The sequence below is a fragment of the Chrysochloris asiatica genome, unplaced genomic scaffold (genome assembly GCF_000296735.1).
Source record: "Chrysochloris asiatica unplaced genomic scaffold, ChrAsi1.0 scaffold00016, whole genome shotgun sequence".
Taxonomy (NCBI): Eukaryota; Metazoa; Chordata; class Mammalia; order Afrosoricida; family Chrysochloridae; genus Chrysochloris; species Chrysochloris asiatica.
In genome coordinates, this window is record NW_006408534.1 from 5,798,621 (window position 1) to 5,819,117 (window position 20,497).

A 20,497-nucleotide genomic window follows, 5' to 3' on the forward strand; every position below is an offset into this window, starting at 1 on the left:
TTTCACAGCCTGTACTTTATAGGAGCAAAAAGCCTTGTCTCTCTCCCTCAGAACAGCTGGTTGTTTTGAACCACTGGCCTCATGGTTAGCAGCCCAATGCTTAACTCACTATGACATGGGGATGGGTTTCATGTTCCTAGATAGCCAAAGTTTTTCTTGACCTCCTATAGCTTTTATATAATTTTCTCCATAAAGTCTTGCATTCCTTTTGTAATATTTATCCTAAGATGCTTTGTAAGCTTGGATCATGGTCTACATTACACCCATGATGATTTCATATGTGTCTTTGATGACTTTGAAAGAATATTTTTCTCACAGAACTTCTGATTCTTTTAGTGGCACCAGATTACCCATACCAGAAATACAGCTTACTATTTTGAGTAGATTTTTTAAAATTACATCTTCTAGTTAATTTTTGTTATATAAAAACATCATTGAGGATTTGTATGAATAATTTACCTTGCAGTCATTGGGTTTCTTGAACACTATTACTAGCTCCTATAGCTTTTTTTTTTTTTTTTTGCTGGTTTGTTTTGAGGTTTTCTTGGATGCATTATGTGTAGAATAAAATATTCTTTAAATAATAGCCAGTTGTCTTTTATGCTCTGATTTTTACTTCATTTCTTTTTCTAGGAGTCCTGGTGTGGCATTGTGGGTTAATGTGCTGGACTGCAATGTCAGTTTGAACCACAAATTCCACTGTTCAAGCTCACCAGTTGCTCCTCAGAAACCCTATACAGGATTGCTATGGGTCGGAACTGACTTGATGGCACTTAACAACACCAACAACAATAATCTAAGACAATTCTCCTTTGTTCTATAGGGTCCTTATGAGTTGGCATACTGTAAGTGGTACACAGTAGCAATAGTGCTTTTTCCTATATTATCATGTTGACTACTTTTATTGTTGTTAGCTGTCTTCTAATCAGTTCCAACTCATAATGATTGTAGTTAGCTAGCAGTCCAGTGCTTATCCTACAGCTTTTCACCACTGGGAATTCATATCTTCTGTTTACTATAAAGAAAATATTTTAATGTTTCTTCATTAAGTATGTAAATTTTCTCATAAATGTCTCTCTCTCTTTTTTTTTTTTTATAATTAAAGGAATATTCATTTGTTCTTAACTTATCTCAGGAAAATAAGAGATGTTATATAAAATGGCAGTTATATAACTTTCTGTTGTTGTTAAGTGCCGTTGAGTCGGTTCCAACTCATAGCTACCCTTTAAAGGGTTTCCAGGGAAAAGCTGGTAAGATTGAACCACTGACCTTGTTGTTCAAATTGACCTTGCAGTCCAGTGCTTTATCCCACAGCAGCACACCAGGGCTCCATATAACTGTCTTGGTTGTTGTTGTTGTTGAGTGCCATCAAGTCAGTTCCTACTCATAGTCACGGAGGAGCAACTGGTGATCTTGAACCATCAACCCTGTGGTTCAAAACGACCTTGCAGTCAAGTGTTTTATTCTACAGTGCCACACCAGGACTCCTATAATTGTCTGTTGTTGTTGTTAAGTGTCATTGAGTCAGTACCAACCCATAGCAAACCTGTATAGGGTTTCCAAGGAGCAGCTGGTGAGCTTGAACTGCTGACCTTGCAGTTCAAATGACTTTGCAGTCTGATGCATTAATACACAGCGCCACACCAGGACTCATATAATTGTCTAGAATAGTGAAAAACTGTAAACAACATAAAATTCCAGAAGTAGTAAATTTTTAAAAAATTAACTTTGGTTGTTCCATGTTCTGGCACTTGTACTAAGCAGTCATTAAAAATGCTCTTGTGCATTTGACTTATTGACAAAAGAAAGTGTTGTAAAATGTTGTCAAGTGAGAAAATAAAGAAAACAACGTATCATACAAATAAATATAGTTATACATAGAAAAAATTTTTTGAAAGTATGCAGCAAAATGGCCATCTGGGGGAAATATGTTGTTGTTAAGTACATTCGAGTCAGTTCTGACCCATAGCGACCCTGTATAGGGTTTCCAAGGAGTGGCTGGTGAACTTGAACCGACAGCCTTGTGGTTCAAACCAACTGTTCAGTCCAGCACATTAACTCACAGCACCATGGGTAACTTTTATTTCCTTTTTTTGTTTCTCTGTATTTTATGATTTCCTAAAATACAAAGAAACAAAATTATTTCACTAGTTGCTCCTCAGAAGTCCTATACAAAGTCAATATGAGTTGGTAGCAACTAGATAGCATTTAATAATAACAACTTAATAAATATATATTATGTGGACTTTTCAATAAAAATGAATTAATACATAGCTAGATGGGAAATGGAGTTCTGGTGTGGCACTGTAGGTTAATGTGCCAGACTGCAAAGCCATTTGAACTGCAAGGTCGGCGGTTCAAGCTCACCAGCTTCTCCTTGGAAACCCTATACAGGGTCGCTATGGGTCGGAATCAACTCGACAGCACTTCACAACAACAAAAAGATGGGACATACTCCCCCTGTTATAAAATTCATTAGAACAAATATATGAAACCCATAGATATGATTAGCATGTAACAGTAGAGATACGTTTATTTGCTATTTATCATTAATATCAGTCCCTCTTTCCAAATAAATTGAAATCTTACAATTTGTAAACTCTTCCAGATGTCTTATTTATGGCTGTGGACTCTGCTGTTAACTGCTATCGAGTAGGGAGTAGGTTCTGACACATAGTGACTCTGTATAGGGTTTCCAAGGAGCAGCCATTTACAGTCCAGTGCTGATCCTACAGTGCCACCCCAGGACTTGCTATTTACATGGTGTAAACACTCTCACTATGGCCAATATAAACTACCAACATGGTATCACTGAATGCCCTGTGTGCAGAGTTGTGATCCTTTAGGCACCAGCTCCCACAACACCTCTGAGCCCAACTCAAAGGAGTACATTTTAACTAACGTTGCTTTAAAGTCTATCCACTTTCCCCCATTTAAGAATTGTTCATTTTAGTTACAATAAACACTGGCATGTTAAATAAGCAGAGACTCATCAGGAAAGATGAGAAAAGTCTGTTTGCACACTTGGGCTGGATGGTATGAGTCAGCACTAGAGTGGGAGTGTATCCTCAGGCATCTCACCTGGATCCAGGCACCTAGACCTTTTGAGCACCAGGAATACTGTTCACTACCATAATGTTCTCTAGCATTCAATCTCTCTAGATAAGGTGACCATAGGTGGCATATGGGAAAAGAGGAAAAAAACTCTTTTTTGTATCCACTGAGTACAAAGGATCTTGATAACAAAGACAATACAGAGGAATCTAGCCCTTACTGGAGAGCCAAGGAAAGAATGCACAGGTCCAGGTAGGTTGCCCATAGGTCCTGCCCTCTCATACAACCTTGTGTTTTTGTTGTTTTTAAGTGTCATTGAGTTGGTTCCAACCCATAGCAACCCTGTATAGGATTTCTGAGGAGCAGCTGGTGGGTTTGACCTGCCAACCTTGTGGTTCAAACCAAACTCGTGGTCCAGTGCTTATCCCCCAGTGCCACACCAGGACTTCAGTTAAACAATAGACAGGTCTCTTCAACATTTACAGCTATGGAAACTCTTTTCAGGGACCCTGAGTCAGAACTGACTCCATGGCACGTTCCCACCACCACCATAGGCAGAACAATAACACTAGGAAAATCCCCATTTCTTAGAACAACCAACCATTTGAGATCAAGAGGACAGCATTTACCAGAGGGTAGCGTAGTGATTATGAATCGGGCCGCTAACCTCAAGGTTGACAGTTCGAAACTACCAGCTGTTCCATGGGAGAAAGATGAGGCTTTCTGCTCCTGTAAAGATTTGCAGAATTGGAAACCCTGTACAGGGTCACTATGAGTCGGAACTGACACCACGGTACCTAACAACAACAACAAGATTCAGAAGGGTTAAGAAAGGAGGAATGGGAATGGGAAACAGAAGGAGGAAAGAGGGTAAGAGATGTTACATTGTAGGGACCGCAATCAGTGACATGAAACAAAATGTGGGCAATTTACTGAGTGGAAAACTGATCATCTTGTCTGTAAACTTTTACCCAATTCACAATAAAAAGTTAAAAAAAAAGTACTTAGAAACCAGGCTGCCCTAATCATGAAGAGAAATCAGGTCATGAAATAGCTGACATTCCACCAATGTGATCCTATGCGGGGACCAAAGGAAGGAACTAAAGGAGAGGAGGCTTCTCAGAAGTCCCTCTGAATTGGGCCCAAAGTGGGGTCCATGTACAGGCCTTTCCTCTAAATTGGCTATTTTCAATTCATAATGAGCTACTTATGAAGTTTTTATATATTTTCATAGCAATCAGACCAAAGAATTTTATTTCTGTTGAATCTGAAAATTAAAAAGGGAGGAGCTTGCATTTTGTGTACCTCTCAGGGTTCTTTTAATTCATTTTTGTTGAATATTTCAAAAGTATTAACCTAACAAAATGGAATTAAAAAAAAAATTCAGGTCATTTGCTTGTGATCATTTGAAATGCACAAATTAAAGGACATTAGGGCACATTTGTTCAAGAAAGTCATGAAGATCGAGATTTCTTCTAGAATGTGACTGTTGTCCTAATGGTTCCAACACAGCTGCTCCATATCCAGGCATCACTTCAGTTTTTCAGGAAAGGAAATGGAGGAAGATCAAATGTGGTGCCATTTAAGGTATCCCTTCTTGTTGGGAAGATGAGACTTGAGCCAACTGCTTTTCTCTTTCTTACTTTCTCTTCATATTTTTCCTCTCCCTTCTCTCCATTTCAGGATCAGCAAATACAATTTGGGAAGACCTGTGGGAACCACATTCACCTGACAACATGTTTCTGTAGCCATCTTTCTGAGGGAAGAGGAAGTCGGGAAGGAAAAACTTGGTGGGGAGCTCTTCTTAGCTCCCCAAAGAGGACTATGAGACCTTGCTGGAAAGCTGCCTGAGAAACCACTATCTCTTTGAAGACATCAGCTTTCCAGCCACCCTGAGCTCCATCCATCATGGGTCCTTACTACAGAAGCTGCCAGCCCACCTACAGTGGAGGAGGCCTCCAGTAAGGATTTGGAAACGGGGTTTCTGATCAAGGCCCATGAAAATCAGTCCAGACTCTCCTTCTGAGACAGCAGAGCTTTCAGGTACTAGTCTTTATTCTCTCTCACTGATCCCCATAAGAAGGGAACTAGATCCCATTTTCTAGATGGTGAAACAAGGGTGAGGTTAATCTAAGATGTAGTGTTCCCTGAGCCTGTGCACAGAGAGGTGCAGAATAGCCAAAAAGAGATCAAGGTATTATGTAGCTTCATCTGAAATGGCCAGGTATCTTGAGTTACCACCAATACCACCAGCCAGAGAGACAAATTTTACCATATCTCGAATTTTCACCAATCAGAGCTCATGAAACATGTATATTAAGCAATTATTTATCACTTTACAAAACTATTCATTTTATAAAATGCATCAACAATTCATTTGAAAGGCAATTTTTTAAGTGTTCAAATGCAATCCATCTCTCCCAAACTTGATTTACAAATACGATTTTAAGAACACAGCAAAGCACCAGAGTGAAGTCAGCCTGTGCTACAGACACTTTCCTTCCCTGTTCTCTGCTAACCATCACCATCAACACCTTCTTCCCAGACTTATTAAGTCCTTTCTATAGAAAGCAAGTCCTCAGTGGGTTTCCAAGAGGTCAGCCAAAATCCTTCTCTTTCCTCCCCAAATTTTGGGAATTTCTGGCATAAAGACTGTTGGCACAGCTTGTGGAATGGTATACAAAGGTTGAGGGATGGGTCAGCTGCCCACTTACCACACCTCACCCACATTTTTGCATACAAAGCAAAAGAGATCATTGTATCAGGAGTTAGGGGAGTGAAAGGAATGATTAAGAACAAGATCTTTAGAAAAATGAGTTGTTTTTATGTGTCATCGAGTCAGTTTCCTCATAGCAACCCCATGCACAACAGAACAAAACACTGCCTGGTCCTACACCATCCTCACAATTGTTGTTATGCTTGAGCCCATTGCTTCTGCCACTGTGTCAATCCATCTCATTAGGGATCTTCCTCTTTCTTAAACAGAAACCCTAAGAGAAGGTATTTTTTTTTTTAATACAAGTGCTATATCTCAGTAACTATATGAAGTTGTCTGATCTCTGACTTACATGATCTGTAAGAAGGAGCAAGAGAATGAAGTCTATACATGTTAAGAATCTGTATCCCAGATTTTCTGGGACAGCCTTGATTTCATATATATTCTACATCTATGAAGATACAGAAAGGATTCCTGGGTAGCACAAATAGTTAAGCACTCAACTATTAACTGAAAGGGTGTCTTGAAATTCCTCAGAGGTATCTGGAAAACAAGACTGGGGATCTGCTTCCGAAAGACCACAGCCCGGAAAATTCCACGGAGCAGTTCTCCTCGGCACTCCTCGGCACGCATGAGGTCACCATGGGTTGAAATCAACTTATTGGCAACTAGCAGCAGCAACAAGAATGTAGAATACTAAAACTGAGTCCCGTTTTCAGAGATGGGAAAATGTGGCCACGGTAGCTCCAGAAGGACCCGGTGGCTCAAATGGTTAAGTGCTCAGCTACTATACAAAAGGTTGGTGATTCAAATTTACCCAGAGAAGTCTTAGAAGAAAGACCTAACAATCTATTTCCTAAAGACCACAAGCATTGAAGACCCTCTGGGATAGAAAACCCTGCTGTTGTACTCCACAGCAACTCGTGGTTGAAGTTCGAGGAGTTTCTCTGTTCTCCGAGTGACAATTCTGCCTATTCCTCCAGGAGTTGCACAGCAATCCCCAGTTCTATTCTGCCAAGGCCAAAAGGCTGGATCTGGGCCAGGAAATGGTAGGAAGGTGTGCACAGCCCTTGGAGACAAATACCTGGCTGCTTGCAAGCCTGTCCTGGTCAAGGCAGATTGGTATCTTAAAGAGGGAAGTCAAGAAATCCCAAGGGGGAAGATAGGGCTGGCCCATAAAGGACTACTCAGCAGCAAATCCGTTACTCCACCTTGACATGTTATGTCATCTATAGGATGTTTATAAAAGCTGGTCCTCTGAGGATTAGTAGGAATGCCACACCTTGGCTAAGATAATGCTATTGTTGTTGTTAGGTGCCATCAAGTCAGTACCAACTCATAGCAACCCTATGCACAATAGAACAAAACACTGCCTGATCCTGGGCCAACCACAACTGATGCTGTCACTCTGCCAATCCATCTTGCTAGGGGTCTTCCTCTTCTTCTCTGACCCTCCATCTTACCAAACATGGTATACTTCTTCAGAAACTGGTCCCTCCTGACAATATGTCCAAAGTATGAAATATGAAGTTTGGGAATCCTGGCCTGCAAGGAGCACTCTGGCTACACTTCTTCCAGTACAAATTTGTTGGTTCTTTTGGCAGCCCATGGCACTTTCAATATTCTCCTCCAATACCGTAGCTCAAAAGCATCAATTCTTCTACCGTCTTCCTTATTCACTGTTCAGCTTTCGCATGCATATAAGGTTATTGAAAATACCATAGCTTGGGTCAGGCGCACCTTAGTCCTCAAGCTTACATCTTTCCTCTTCAATACTTTAAAAAGGTCTTGTGCAGAAGATTTGCCTAATGCAAAATGTCATTTGATTTCTTGACTGCTGTTTCCATGAGTGTTGATAGTTGATCGAAGAAGAATGAAGTCCTTGATAACTTCAATCTTTTCTTCATTGATAAGAATGTTGTTTATTGGTCCAGTGGTGAGGATTTTTGTTTTCTTGACATTGAGATGTAATCTATACTGAAGACTGTGCTCTTTGATCTTCATCAGTAAATGTTTTAAGTCCGCTTCACTTTAAGCAAACAAGTTTGTATCATATTTTTATCACAGGTTGTTAATGAATCTTCCTCCAATTCTGATGCCACGTTTTTCTTCATGTAACCCAACTTCTCAGATTATTTGCTCAGCATACAGGTTGAATAAGTATGGTGAAAGAATACAACACTGTCGTACACCTTTCTTCATTTTAAACCATTCAGTGTTCCCATGTTCTGTTTGAGCAACTGCCTCCTTGGTCCAGGTACAGATTCCTCATGAGCACAATAAACTGTTCCAGAATACTCACACTTCACAATGTTGTCCATAGCTTGTCATGATCCACGTAATTGAAAGCCTTTATGTAGTCGATAAAGCACAGGTAAACATCTTTCTGATATTCTCTGCTTTCATCTAAGATCCATCGGACATCAACAATGATATTCCCCCGATAAAAGGACAAAGGATTTATGAGAGTCATTTAAACTATCCCAGGCTATAGTATAAATGCCATTTCCCTTTGCCTACCATTTGTACTCCTTCCCTAGCAGACTCTGTGGCTCCTATGAAGATTTGCAGTCTGGACAGGTGTCTGAAGCCCTTGTGGACTTCACTGGGGGGTGGGAGGAGCATGACATTGACCTGGCAACCTGTGGGACATCCTAACCCAAGGTACCTACAGCAGAACCCTCTGTTGGCTGCCAGACCCACTCAGGGGTAAGACTGGAAGAAAGTATTTGTCTCTTGTTCCCTTCATCTGCATCTACTACCTACTATTCTCTCATCTATGTGGGCAGCAGGTCCTCCACTAAAATGCTCACCTAGAGTAGCAAAGCTGAGTCCTTGGGTCAGGCAAGGCCACAGTGGAAGGCAGATGATTGTATGCAGAGGGAAACTAACAATTGTTAAATGTCAGCCATATCCAAGGCACTTTACTTGTGTAATTGAGCTACAGTCAAGAACAGGAGACTAGAGAAGGAAGTACTGGCTTCATCTATGCCTCTACTCTCAGCAATTCATGTGACCTCACACAATAACATGGCAGTTCTGCATTTGACTTTCGCCTTTGTAAATTGGATATGCTTGTGTGGCATACTGAGTTACTGAGAAATCTCAAATGAGACCAAAGAGCTTTGAAAATTGTAAGGAACACATCATGTTTCCCTCCCACATTTTTCCCCATTAACTCTTGTTCCTACCAAACAGATCTCCCACTTATTCTCCAGAATAAGTTACAAAGAGGACAGACCAAGGTCTCTCTTTTGTCTCTACAGGAAGAGAGAGTGCTGGAGAATGAGCTAGTGTATGGTCATGCCTATACACTCACAGGATCCAGAAAGTGGGTTGCACTAGGTCCCTCTGTTTCCCTCTTGGCATCAACCTCTCTCCCATGGTCCCCCATCAAGACCTTGGGTTATCTTGGACAATGGTAGTATTTGTGCCCAATTTGAGGAGTAAAGTCTTTGGAGAGTTCTTCAGAGCCTGCCAAAGCAGATGGTGACTTCCCCACACCTTTGTACCTATTTCTTGGGGTAGGGAGTTGGAACTATCACAACTTTTTCCCCATGGATCAGCCCCCAGTTAACTGACCACCTAGACATTCATTACCTTCCCCTGGGCTTTCAGTGACAGCCTCTGTGGCTGGTCTTCACTCCCAAATTCTTTTAATTCTTTACCACTTGATTCTTTTCAACAGTTTTTTATATTCACCTTGTGAGTTCTATAAGGCATTGAAGGGAATATGTGTAAGGTAGGGGCCACTGCCTACAAATGCTTACAGTCAAGTATGGAAACAAATCACATTAGAAAATGATGAGAAAGCAAAGTAGAAACTGAGAGGAAAAAGCATATATTATGGGATTTGGGAGAGCAGGGAGGCTCTGTCGAAGAAGCACTGGACTGAGAGCCACAGCCTCAGTGGCTAGAGTCTACCTGCCACTCTGTGGGGGAAAATGAGGCTTTCTGCTCCCGCAGCTTAGGAAACCCTATACAGGGTTGATATGAGACAGAACCAACTCGATGGCAACAACAACAAAGGGTTTTAGGATTCAGAGGTAAGAGAGAAGGCATCAACCTCGCTGCATTGAGGGAAATCAAGGAAGGCTTTATTGAAGAGTTGACATTTGAGTTGGCTCCTGAAAGGTGGCTAGATTCATGAAAGAGAAGAAGAGCATTCTTACTTGAGGGAGCAGCAAGAACAAAGGCAGAAATAAGAAATCCAAAGGTTTAATCTCAAAGAACTTCTGATGCCCTCTTGAGTACCTGACACTCCAAAATGTCTCCAATTCTCTTTAAATCTTCTTTTCATTTCTTGAATTCAACCTTTCTTAGATCTCCAGTGAGCATATTTGTTTGTCAAGAACTTTTTATTTGTTTTCATACTCATTGAGCAAAATTTATATAGCATTTATTATAGACTGAATAGTGTTATGTTGTTGTTGCTGTTAAGTGTCATGGAGTTTGTTCCGACTCATAATGACCCCTATATAGGGTTTCTGTGGAGCAACTGGTAGGTTTGACTCTGACCCTGCAGCTAGCATTCCTGTGCTTATCCTACAGCACCTCACTAGGACTCTTCTAACTGCTTTACAAATATCAGTTCACTTTATCCTTATAAAAGACTCATGAATAAGTATGGATATTGTTGTCGTTGTTAAGGGCCATAGAATTGGTTCCAACTCATAAAGACCCTGTATAGGACTTCCAAGGAACGGCTGGTGAATTTGAACTGATGACCTTGCAGAAGCCTCGTTTTATTGGCCAAGAAACTGAGGAACAGAGATGCTAAGTAACTAGCCCTAGCTATCCCAGCTAGTAAGTAGCAGAGTCACTTCTCCTTTATGAACTATTCCTCGGCCTTTGATCTTTGAACTTCCATTTCAGTTGCAGGCCTGAGTCTCACCCAGATATTTTTTAATATTTTCAGTTGGCACTTAACTAGTCATCAAAATGGGTTCTCATTTTGTACAGGTGACCTACAGATATTGACCCAAATATCTAGTCAAGCTGCAGAAGCCCTGGGGGAAGGTAGAATGGAAAGGAGACTGGAGTGACAGGTGAACCTCTGGGACTGACTGGGAAGATTAAGAATGAGTAGGTGTAAGCTGAAAGAGAGGCTGCCTTCTGAAGATAAATTAAAACATGTTCTTCCTTTGATCTTAGGCTGGAGCCGGAAGACTTTGACAGTGTGAAAGTTTACCCTCACTATTTATAAAATGCTTTTTAGTGTGTATACTGACTTATCATTCTTATTACGATAAAGCACTGGACTGTGAACCACAAGGTCTACAGTTCAAGGCTGCCAGCCATTCCACTGGAGAAAGATGAGGCTTTCTGGTCCTGTAAAGATTTAAAGTCTTAGAAACCCTATACAGAGTCTCTATGAGTCAGAACCCACTTGACAGCGCTTAACAATAACAACAGCAGTAATTAAAACCAGTAATTTTTTAGGGTTTTCCAGCACTGTGCTAAATTCTTTGAATTACTATTATTTCATTTAATCCTCCAAACAATGATATTATAAAGTAGGTGACTTCAAGCCCTATTGTATTGAAGAAATGATGCTTACATTAGATGAATTGCTTAAGGTCCTAATCAAACTTAGATCTTTGGCATTCTAGTCAAGTGCTTCCTGACACAGTTCAGTACATACATGCTTGGAATGAATGAGTCAAAGGTAGACAAATCTGGTTTGACCCCTACAATCAGGTGACTTTTAATAACCTTGGGGGTTTGCTGTTTTTGTTAAGAACCGTGGAGTCAGTTCCAACTCATAGCAACCCTGTATAGGATTTCCAAAGAACCTGCTGTTGGTTTTGAACCACTGACCTTGCAGTTAGCAGATTTTCTGATTGTTGTTGTTGTAAAGTGCAGTGGAGTCGATTCCGACCCATAGCTACCCTGTATAGGGTTTCTGAGGAGCAGCTGGTGAGCTTGAACCACCAACTTTCCAGTTCAAACAGCTTTGCAGTCTGACGTATTAACCCACAGTGCCACACCAGGACTCCATTTTCTAGTTAGATGATTGCATGATTACAGTTAGAGTATGTGTTTCTGCCTAAAGGAGTCCTGCTGTGGCACTGTATACGATAAGTACTAAATGGCTGACCGTAATGTCAGCAGTTCAAATTCACTAGCCGCTCCTCAGGAATCCTATAAATGGTCGCTGTGAGTTTGTGCTGACTCACAGCAACCCTGTATACGGTTTCTAAAGAGCAGCTGAACTGCCGACCTTGCTATTCAAATGACCGTAGAAGAATTGATGCCTTTGAGTTATGGTGTTGGAGGCGAATACTAAAAGTGCCATGGGCTGCCAAAAGAACCAATAGATCTGTTTTGGAAGAAGTGCAACCAGAATGCTCCTTAGAGGCCAAGATGGCCAAATTTCATCTCTCATACTTGGGCATATTGTCAGGAGGGGTCAGTCACTGGAGAAGGATATCATGTTGGTAAGATGGAGGGTCAGAAAAAAAGAGGAAGACCCCCAATGAGATGGATTGGCCAGGTGGCAGCATTGATGGACTCAAGTGTGGCGACATTGTTTCGTTCTGCTATGCACAAGGTCGCTATGAGTCAGTGCTGACTCAATGGCACCTAACAACAACAAGATTCACCCTAGAGTCCTGGTATGGTGCTGTGGGATAAAGCACTGGACTGCAAGGTCAGAACCAACTCAACAGCACTTAACAACAAAGATTCACCCTAAAGCATTTAAAAGGAAATGTAAGGATTCAAATAATCCTTAAACCACATGTCACCTGCAACCCTTTTATTCCCCATGAGAATGTCTCCTTCCTGTTTTCAGCTCAAATATATGGGAGCTGCTGTGTCCCAAAGTGAAGATTCTGCAGCAGAGGAAAGGTGAAGATGGAGAATTCTGTTACGTGACTTGAGGGTTCAGGACAAATATCCTGGTTTACATTTAAACATTGATCCAGCATTCAGTGGGTTCTTCTTGTATGCCAGACAACTGATGAAGTGAGATGAATTAGACACACTCTCTGGCCTCTAGGAGATCACAGTGTAGTAAGGGCAAGAGACCCATTAACAAAGAGCTGCTGTGAGGAGGGTAGCAATCACTGTTTTGGAGCTCATGGACACAAGTCCTCAGTTTATGAGTAGGGTTTGGGAAGACAGTCCGCACCTCCTTTATAACTTCCACTCTGCTCTCTTGCTCAGTACACTCAATCCCAAGATTTTGCCTCTCTTGTCTTAAAAAGGAGATGAAGGAAGAAGTGACTGAAAACTCTTACCCAACTTGAATCCTCATGACCTGCGATCCTCCCAAGCAGGGTAAAACCACCCTGATGCACCCAAAAACCACTCACCCCATTTTCTGGAAATGAAGACACCATGAGCTGATGATGTCTCTTGGTATCTGACGTGAGACCATCTGTTCCCCTTTACCTTTGCTTTTCATCATTTGCCCTTTTAAATATCCCACCTCACACAGATGAGCATTGACTGCTGCTCTTGAAACCATGACTCCTTGATCTCTGCTACTCATCCAGTTCAGACTGCTGTGACCTTCTCTCTTGGGAAGATCTTTCATTGAACACAAGAGCCTGCAGAGACTATTATTTTACTTTACAAATAAGAAAAGGGCTATAAAACAGTCTTAATAGCTTGCTTCAGCTCACACAGTTAGCACATAAGGGTCAGGGTTTTCCATTCACTATTGAAAATGGATCTGTGCAATTCGTGTAGAACATTTATAAATGAATTAACTAGTTAAGTTCCTCAATTCAGCTGTTATCTTAGGATCCACAAAACAAGAACATTTTCATCAAGGATGGAATTTCTCAGTAACCCCACCTTCCTCTGACTGACCCTCACTCTGGGCTAGCCCCACTCCCATATCTCCAAGGCTAGCTCAGTTGCAACAAAGCATGGAGGAGGAGGGCCTTGGTCTGGGTGAAGGCTGGGATGGCCCTTGCACGTTTTACTACTTCCTCTTGGTCCTGATGACTTGGTGGCATCTCATTTGCCTCTTGTGTTGACTTCTCTTCCCTCACACAGGATGATATTGCAGGACTTTAAAGCATATCTTGTGCTTCTGGTCATCTATAAACTGACTCCAAGCTTGTTGAATATGGAGGCTGGCCAGAGGTGGACATACACCATACAAGAGGGGAGATGGGTCAAGGGGAGCACAGCTGATGACAGGCTGAAGCCGTCCTGAGGTGAGTATGTGCACAGGAGCCAGAGCTTCTGGAGTCTAAACTGGCAGCTCTTCCAAACAAGGATGAGGTCCGAACAGACCCACCTCGTGGGGTTGTAGAGTTGGTAGCCTGCATCGGGCATCTGACTGATGGGTCAGTGGGCTCTGCTTGCTAAGCTGTATGCTCTGGCCCTGACCTGGGTCCACTAGGAAGATGGGCACTTTTCCCCCTAGTCTTCTCAGTCCACTTTGCTAACCTGTTGAGGCACATCTTTCCAGAGGAGCACTTCTTCCTAATCAGAACAAAGGGTCCTTTAGGACTAACAGAAGGAGGCATACATCCATATTAAAAAACAAAATCAAGCAGATTCTGACTCATAACAAGGCTATAGGACAAAGTAGAACTGTTCCTTAGGGTTTGTGAGGCTATAAATCTTCATAGGAACAGACATTTTCCTACTGCAGAGCTGCTTGTAAGTTTGAAATAAGACCTTGTGGTTTGCAGCCCAACACTTAACTTGTAGTACCTATCCAGGCTCTTCATGCACAGTAAAAGGGTAGATTAAATCTTTCTTGGTCTCCACGAGTCAGAATCGACTCAATAACAGGGGATTTGTTTTTTGGATTTTAGTTTAAAGCTCTTAATTTCTGAAGAAATTACCTTTAATGGCAAGATTGAAATAGTAATTATATTTATTAAGCCCTCCTTACATGGAGTTTGGTAGGGAAACAAGAAAGAACATAAGTTACAAGAGACAAACATGTCTAAATTCTCAAAATAGAGAGGTTTGTTGATTATGTCCCTTCCTCCACCATGGAGAGATGGAGTGACCACTTTGGAAGAAAAGACCTGTGGGATATATGACATCAGTGGGCCTGGGAGGTCTTAGCTGTGACTTTTCCCTCCCACCACAGCATCTCTCCCAAAAGCTGAAGCTGCTGCTAGAATGGAAAGTGACCATGAACACTGCCTCCTCAGTTAGCTAATGCTGTCACTCCTTCAGCAAACGTTTGTGGGTCATGCACTCCATGGCAAGTGGCATGCCTGCCATGGGCTATAAGGGTGAGTGTGTAGAACCAGAGGTGGAAAATGCAGTGTGAGAAGGGACAGAGTTGTGGGTGAGGTAGACAGCACTGAGACTGAGGAGACACCAATTCCATCCAAGTGGTCGCCATGCATGCTGGGGGAGGTACCCTGCCCTGGAACTGTCACCTCTTAGTGCTTTGGGGAGCTGGACTGAGAAGAGGCCCTAGACCAATGCTAAGGGACACTCACACACTGTGTTCTGTTCCAGACACATTTTGGAAGAACCCACAATTCCTGCTGTCTGTCTAGAAGCCCAAGTTGGGCAGGAAGCCCCTACATCCCTGCAGTGTGCTGGTACCTCTGCTCCAGAAGACCAGAAACAAGCACCGGAATCAGAAATGGCATCTTGTCATTGGATTCTACATCTTCACGGTAGGTGGGCTTTTGGGGCATGGCATGGGGTTTCCAAATCTCATCATTCTTCCTCCTTCCTGTCCTTTTTGCCATCCATCTCTGTCCACCAGCCTGGGTTCCAATCCAGAGTCTATCACTGATCTAGAACAAGAAACGTCCTTGAAGCACTTGAGTGTCAGTTCTCTTATCTGTGAAATGGGATCATAATATTTATACAAAGCGCAGAATAAAAGGATCGTGTGGGAGTTCTCATATAGGCCTTGGCTGGTACTTAATCAATGCTGGTTTCCTTTTCCTCTCCTAAGAAGCCAATGTCCCTCCCTCACTCTTGTCTTGAATTTCCCATGCTGGGTTAGGATGGCACTGCTCAGGGCAGCAGGCCTTGTGGGTGGAGTCTTACATCTCAGCTTCCATTAAGGCTGGGGTTTGTGAAAAAGTCACACTCCATGCTTAATGTGAGCTTTCTTTTCTTGTTTTTAAGGTGTATGAGGTGAGTTCTACCCTTGACCAGCTAGACCTGGTTTGGGGTGATGTCATGCATGGTCTGATTATAATGCTGCTCCCTGAGTGGCAGTGAGAAAATGCACCAGCTATTCTTTTTAATCCAAGCACCTCAAGAAATCCGTGTGTGTTTGTAGGGAGGTCTCTGAGCCTGGCACAAACGTTTCAGAATTTATTAAATCCATGCATAAATACCTAAGACTAATATTGAAGACTGCCACAGTATCAGAAGGATGATAAATTACAGTCTTGCCTGAGCTATGAAGCCATAAAACAGACTTATAGCATATGGAATGTCAAGTTACCTTGTATCCTACCTCCCTGGGGACAAGGGACAAGGGACAAAGGCTTGGGAAACAGAGACATAAATGCTGTCAGAGGGTCAGCAGCAGCTCTGTGTTTCCGCTACAGAAGCAACCAAGAGGGATTTGCTATGAAGGTATGAAGCATCTCAGAAGGGTGGCAGCTATTATTTTGTTTCCTAGAAATAACAGGAGTGAAAAACTGAATTTTCTCAGTGTGGATTGAATTGGAGAAAAGGATTTTATAAAGAAACCATTTTACATTGAGCCTTAGTTTTTGGGTGCCCCCCCCCCCGCTTCTGTGGGAACACTGAGTTCTCCTAATGCTTCTTAATTTAAAAAGAAAAAGTTATTTATATCATGCTTACTTCTAAATAGAATTTGGGTCAACCTACACTAAAAAGTGTAAATAGAACAAAACTATAAACCAGTTACAAAACTAAAAAGGCAAGAGAACACTCATAAATAGATGGAGGTTGCATAGGCAGTTGATTCTACCAGGAAAAATAAAGCTAGACAGCCAAAATTATATGACTGATTATAAAATTTAACTCTCAGAGTTCTTGCAAGCAGAGAAGCAACTGGATGATCCCCTAATTTTCATTGTCTGATGAAAGAAAGTATGCTTAATCAGGAGATGCATTTTGTTCCCTAATGCTGGATGGAATCTGCTAGGTATGTTTTTTTATGTAGCTGGGTTATGTCTTGGTTGGAGTTGTATATAAGCTGGAGAGAAGACCCCTATGTGGACCTTACCTCCCTTAACATCCTTGAGAATGAGCAAAGGGAAGAGGGAGTAAGAGAGATGGGAGGGACACAGGACAGAGAGAGAGAAAGGGGAGGTGAGGAGATGGGAGAGGCGAAGAGAGATGATAAAGGAAAGAAAAGAGGATGAGGAAAAATTGAGGGAGGAAGAAAAAAGAAGGAAGAGGAAAGAGAGAGGAAATAAAACACATGCTACATTCTGGGGACAATGTCAGAACCAGAGCTCTGATTCAGGTCTTCTGAGTCCCTGTTGGGCTTTCTTTCTCCTCTATGAAGCTGTTTGACTGAGATGATTACAATGTCTAGTTTGTCTGTGTGTAGCTGCCATGATGTATGTGGGGAGATATTTGGTGGTCCATCTATATCAGTGACCATAAATCATAATAACCTTGAACTTACATCACATACATGGAAGCAGTGCTGGGTAGCGTAAAGAACATGGGCATTGGGGCTCAGCTGTTCTCACTTGCAGTCCTGGCTGGGACTCTTACTTGCTGGTGACTTTGGGCAGATGACCTTACTTATTATTTGAGTTCAGAATTCTCAGCTGCATGATGGAAATTGTAGGCACAGTGACATGCCTCACATCATTTTACACAAGATTCTGTTTTTAATATAATGTCAAGTAAATTGACATGTGTTTATTCAGTCTTGATAGAATTCCAGCAGAGGTGCCCATCGGCACAAATTCTGTTTGTTTGTTTTTTCCCTCTCAACTCCTCATCCCTTGTTCCCATCCTCCACTGGGGCAGGTTGAATTAGGCTGGTCAGAGTCACCTTAGTCCTGGCTCCTGGCCAAAGGGCCAGATCTGGCCACAAGGCCAGGTGGTCACTTTAACTGGTTATCTTCTTTCTCCAGTCACAGTACTATGGTGACCTAAAGAAAATTCCCTCTGAATTCTTTTGGGAAAATGCTCCCCTGAGTCAATCTGTGACATTTCAAACAGAGAAAGAAGTAAGCCAAGAGTTGTGGCTAGACCCAGTAACATACCTCATCGTGCCCTGCACATTTGAGGCCAACCAGGAGGTGGAGTTCATCTTTAGGGTCTTCTCCAGAAAGCACAGCTTTTAGCAAGTGCGCAAAGCTTCTTGGGAGGTTGGGACCACTGGATCCAAGGGAGGCAAGGAGAGCATGGTTCAATATGGAAAGGACAAGGTCTCTGCCAACCAGGCAGAAGGGAGAGAGAGAGTAGGAGACCACAGTGGCTATCTACATGGAGACCCTCCCTTCTTTCTTTCATCTTACTCCCATTAACAAATAATTTGCTCTATTATGCTAGATGTTAGAAATAAAAAGGTAGAGTAGTCATGATTTAGAAACTCTGCCCTTCAGAACTCAAGGTCTGGGAAAGATACAGAAATAATAACAATTAATTTACATCATTGCATCATATATGCAAAGCATTGCAAGAGCAATTATCAAGGAGGGACATCTCAACCAATCTTTCGTAGTCCTGGAGAAAGCAGAGACAACTATAGGGAGAGGATAATTTGAGTGACATGCCTAGAGGTAGTTCAGTTGAGGGGAGGCCATCATTAATTGGCAGATGCCCCTGGTGTACACATCCCAGCCAAACGTGTTGGTTTTGTAATGCCCTGGTCATAGGTAGTTTGATGGATCTCAGTCCTCAGCTAATATTTCAGAATCATAAAATAGGTGTTGGAATGAGTGGGAAATAAATGATACACCAGGCAGAGGACCTGAGAAAAAAAACAATAGCACAGAGATGAGAAACAGCATGGGAAGTTACAAGCTGTGTGGTGTGCCATGTAGCTGGATTATCATTTCAAAGAGAAATGATAGGTGAGCTTTAAGAACTGGGTTGTTGTTGTTAAGTACCATCAATTCCAACTCATAGCAATCCCATATAGGGTTTCTGAGGTGGGTTTGAACTGCCAACCTTGTGGTTCACAGTCCAGAGTTGATCCTACAGTGCACACCAGGAGTCAATTAAATAATTTGGAAGATGAGTTCCCAGAGAAACTTAAAAAGTTCCTAAGATGATCCCAGAAGGAATCGCACTCTCTTTCCTTTTCCTTTCAGGGAAATTGGCAGCCATTCCAATGTTGTCTTCTCTCAGGTGAGTATTCACGTGGCTGGGGTAATTTTCAAAGCCAGGATGGTTTGCCTCTCCCATCACATGCTGGGGTGTTAATAAGGGAGGGGGAGGGAGTTAACAAGATCCTTAAAGACAAAACTCTATGGGAAACAAACCACATAATGTATTGTGCCCTAGGAGGATCTGGACAGACTTTCATCATTTTCTCTCTTCTCACTGTCTTGCTTGCCATTTTCACTGTCACTACTCCAAACTCCCACCACTCATCTGTCAGCAGGGTCACCCATAGTGGACAGGTTTCAGATGAGCTTCCAGACGAAGACAGACTAGGAAGAAAGAGTGACAAACTACTTCCAAATATTTAGTCACTGAAAACCTTTTGAATGGCAGAGGAACACTGTCAGATATAGTGCTGGAAAATGAGGCCCTCAGGTTGGAAGGCACTCAAAATGCAACTGAGGAAGAGCTGCCTCCTCAAAGTAGAATTGACTGTGATGACACGAATGGAATAAAGCCTGTGGGAGAAAAGCCCATGGGACCGTCATTTGCTGATGGGGCACAACTCAAAATGAAGAGAAATAGGTGTAAACATCAACTGAAATTTGGAACATGAAATGTACAAAGTATGCATCTGGGGAAATGGAAATTGTCAAAAATGAAATGGAACACAAAAAAATCGGTATCTTAGGCATTAGTGAGCTGAAATGGACTGGTATTGGCCATTTTGAATCTGACGACCACATGGATTACTATGCCAGAAATCACAAATTAAAGAAGGATGGTGTTACATTCATTATCAAAAAGAACATATCCAAGTCAGTCATGAGGTATAAAGCTGTCTGTGATAGGATAATATCCATGAGCCTACAGGGAAGCCCTGGAAATACCACTATTATTCAGATTTACACACCAACCACTAAAGCAAGTGAGGACGAAATAGAAGAATTATACCAATTTTTTCAATCTGAAATTGATCAAACATGCAATCAAGATGTACTGGTCATTACTGGTGATTGGAATGCAAAGGTTGGGAGCAAAGAGGAAGGATTAGTAGTTGGAAAATATAGCCTTGGTGATAGAAATGATACTAGAGAATGCATGATTGAATCCTGCAAAATCAATTTGTTCATTTCAAATATCTTCTTTAGACAGCAAAAGAGACAACTATACACATGGACCTCACCAGATGGAATACATAGAAATCAAACTGACTACATCTGCAGAAACAGATGATGGAAAAGCTCCATATCATCAGTGAAAATAAGACCAGGGCAGACTGTGGAACAGACCATCAATTACTCATATGAAAATTCAAACTGATACTGAAGAGAATGAAAACAAGTCCATGAGAGTCAAAATATGAACTTGAATATATCCCACATGAATTTAAAGATTATCTGAAGAACAGATTTGATACATTAAACACTAAAAACCGAAGACCAGAAGAGTTGTAGGATTACATCAAGAACATCATACATGAAGAAAGCAAAAAGTAATTAAGAAGAC

General features: G+C 41.8%; 1 protein-coding gene across 1 annotated transcript in view; it reads left to right on the plus strand.

Annotated features, from left to right (window-relative positions):
- The window catches only part of CAPN14 (calpain 14), a 163,466-nt gene that overhangs the window by 69,313 nt on the left and 73,656 nt on the right, over positions 1-20,497 (plus strand). Inside the window, 12 exon segments of the mRNA XM_006835279.1 lie at positions 4,816-5,015; positions 6,754-6,827; positions 8,311-8,393; positions 8,396-8,454; positions 8,456-8,479; positions 9,037-9,105; positions 10,733-10,818; positions 12,567-12,640; positions 13,780-13,944; positions 15,218-15,381; positions 17,791-18,002; positions 18,976-19,012. Coding sequence (XP_006835342.1) covers positions 4,816-5,015; positions 6,754-6,827; positions 8,311-8,393; positions 8,396-8,454; positions 8,456-8,479; positions 9,037-9,105; positions 10,733-10,818; positions 12,567-12,640; positions 13,780-13,944; positions 15,218-15,381; positions 17,791-18,002; positions 18,976-19,012 — 1,247 coding nt within the window.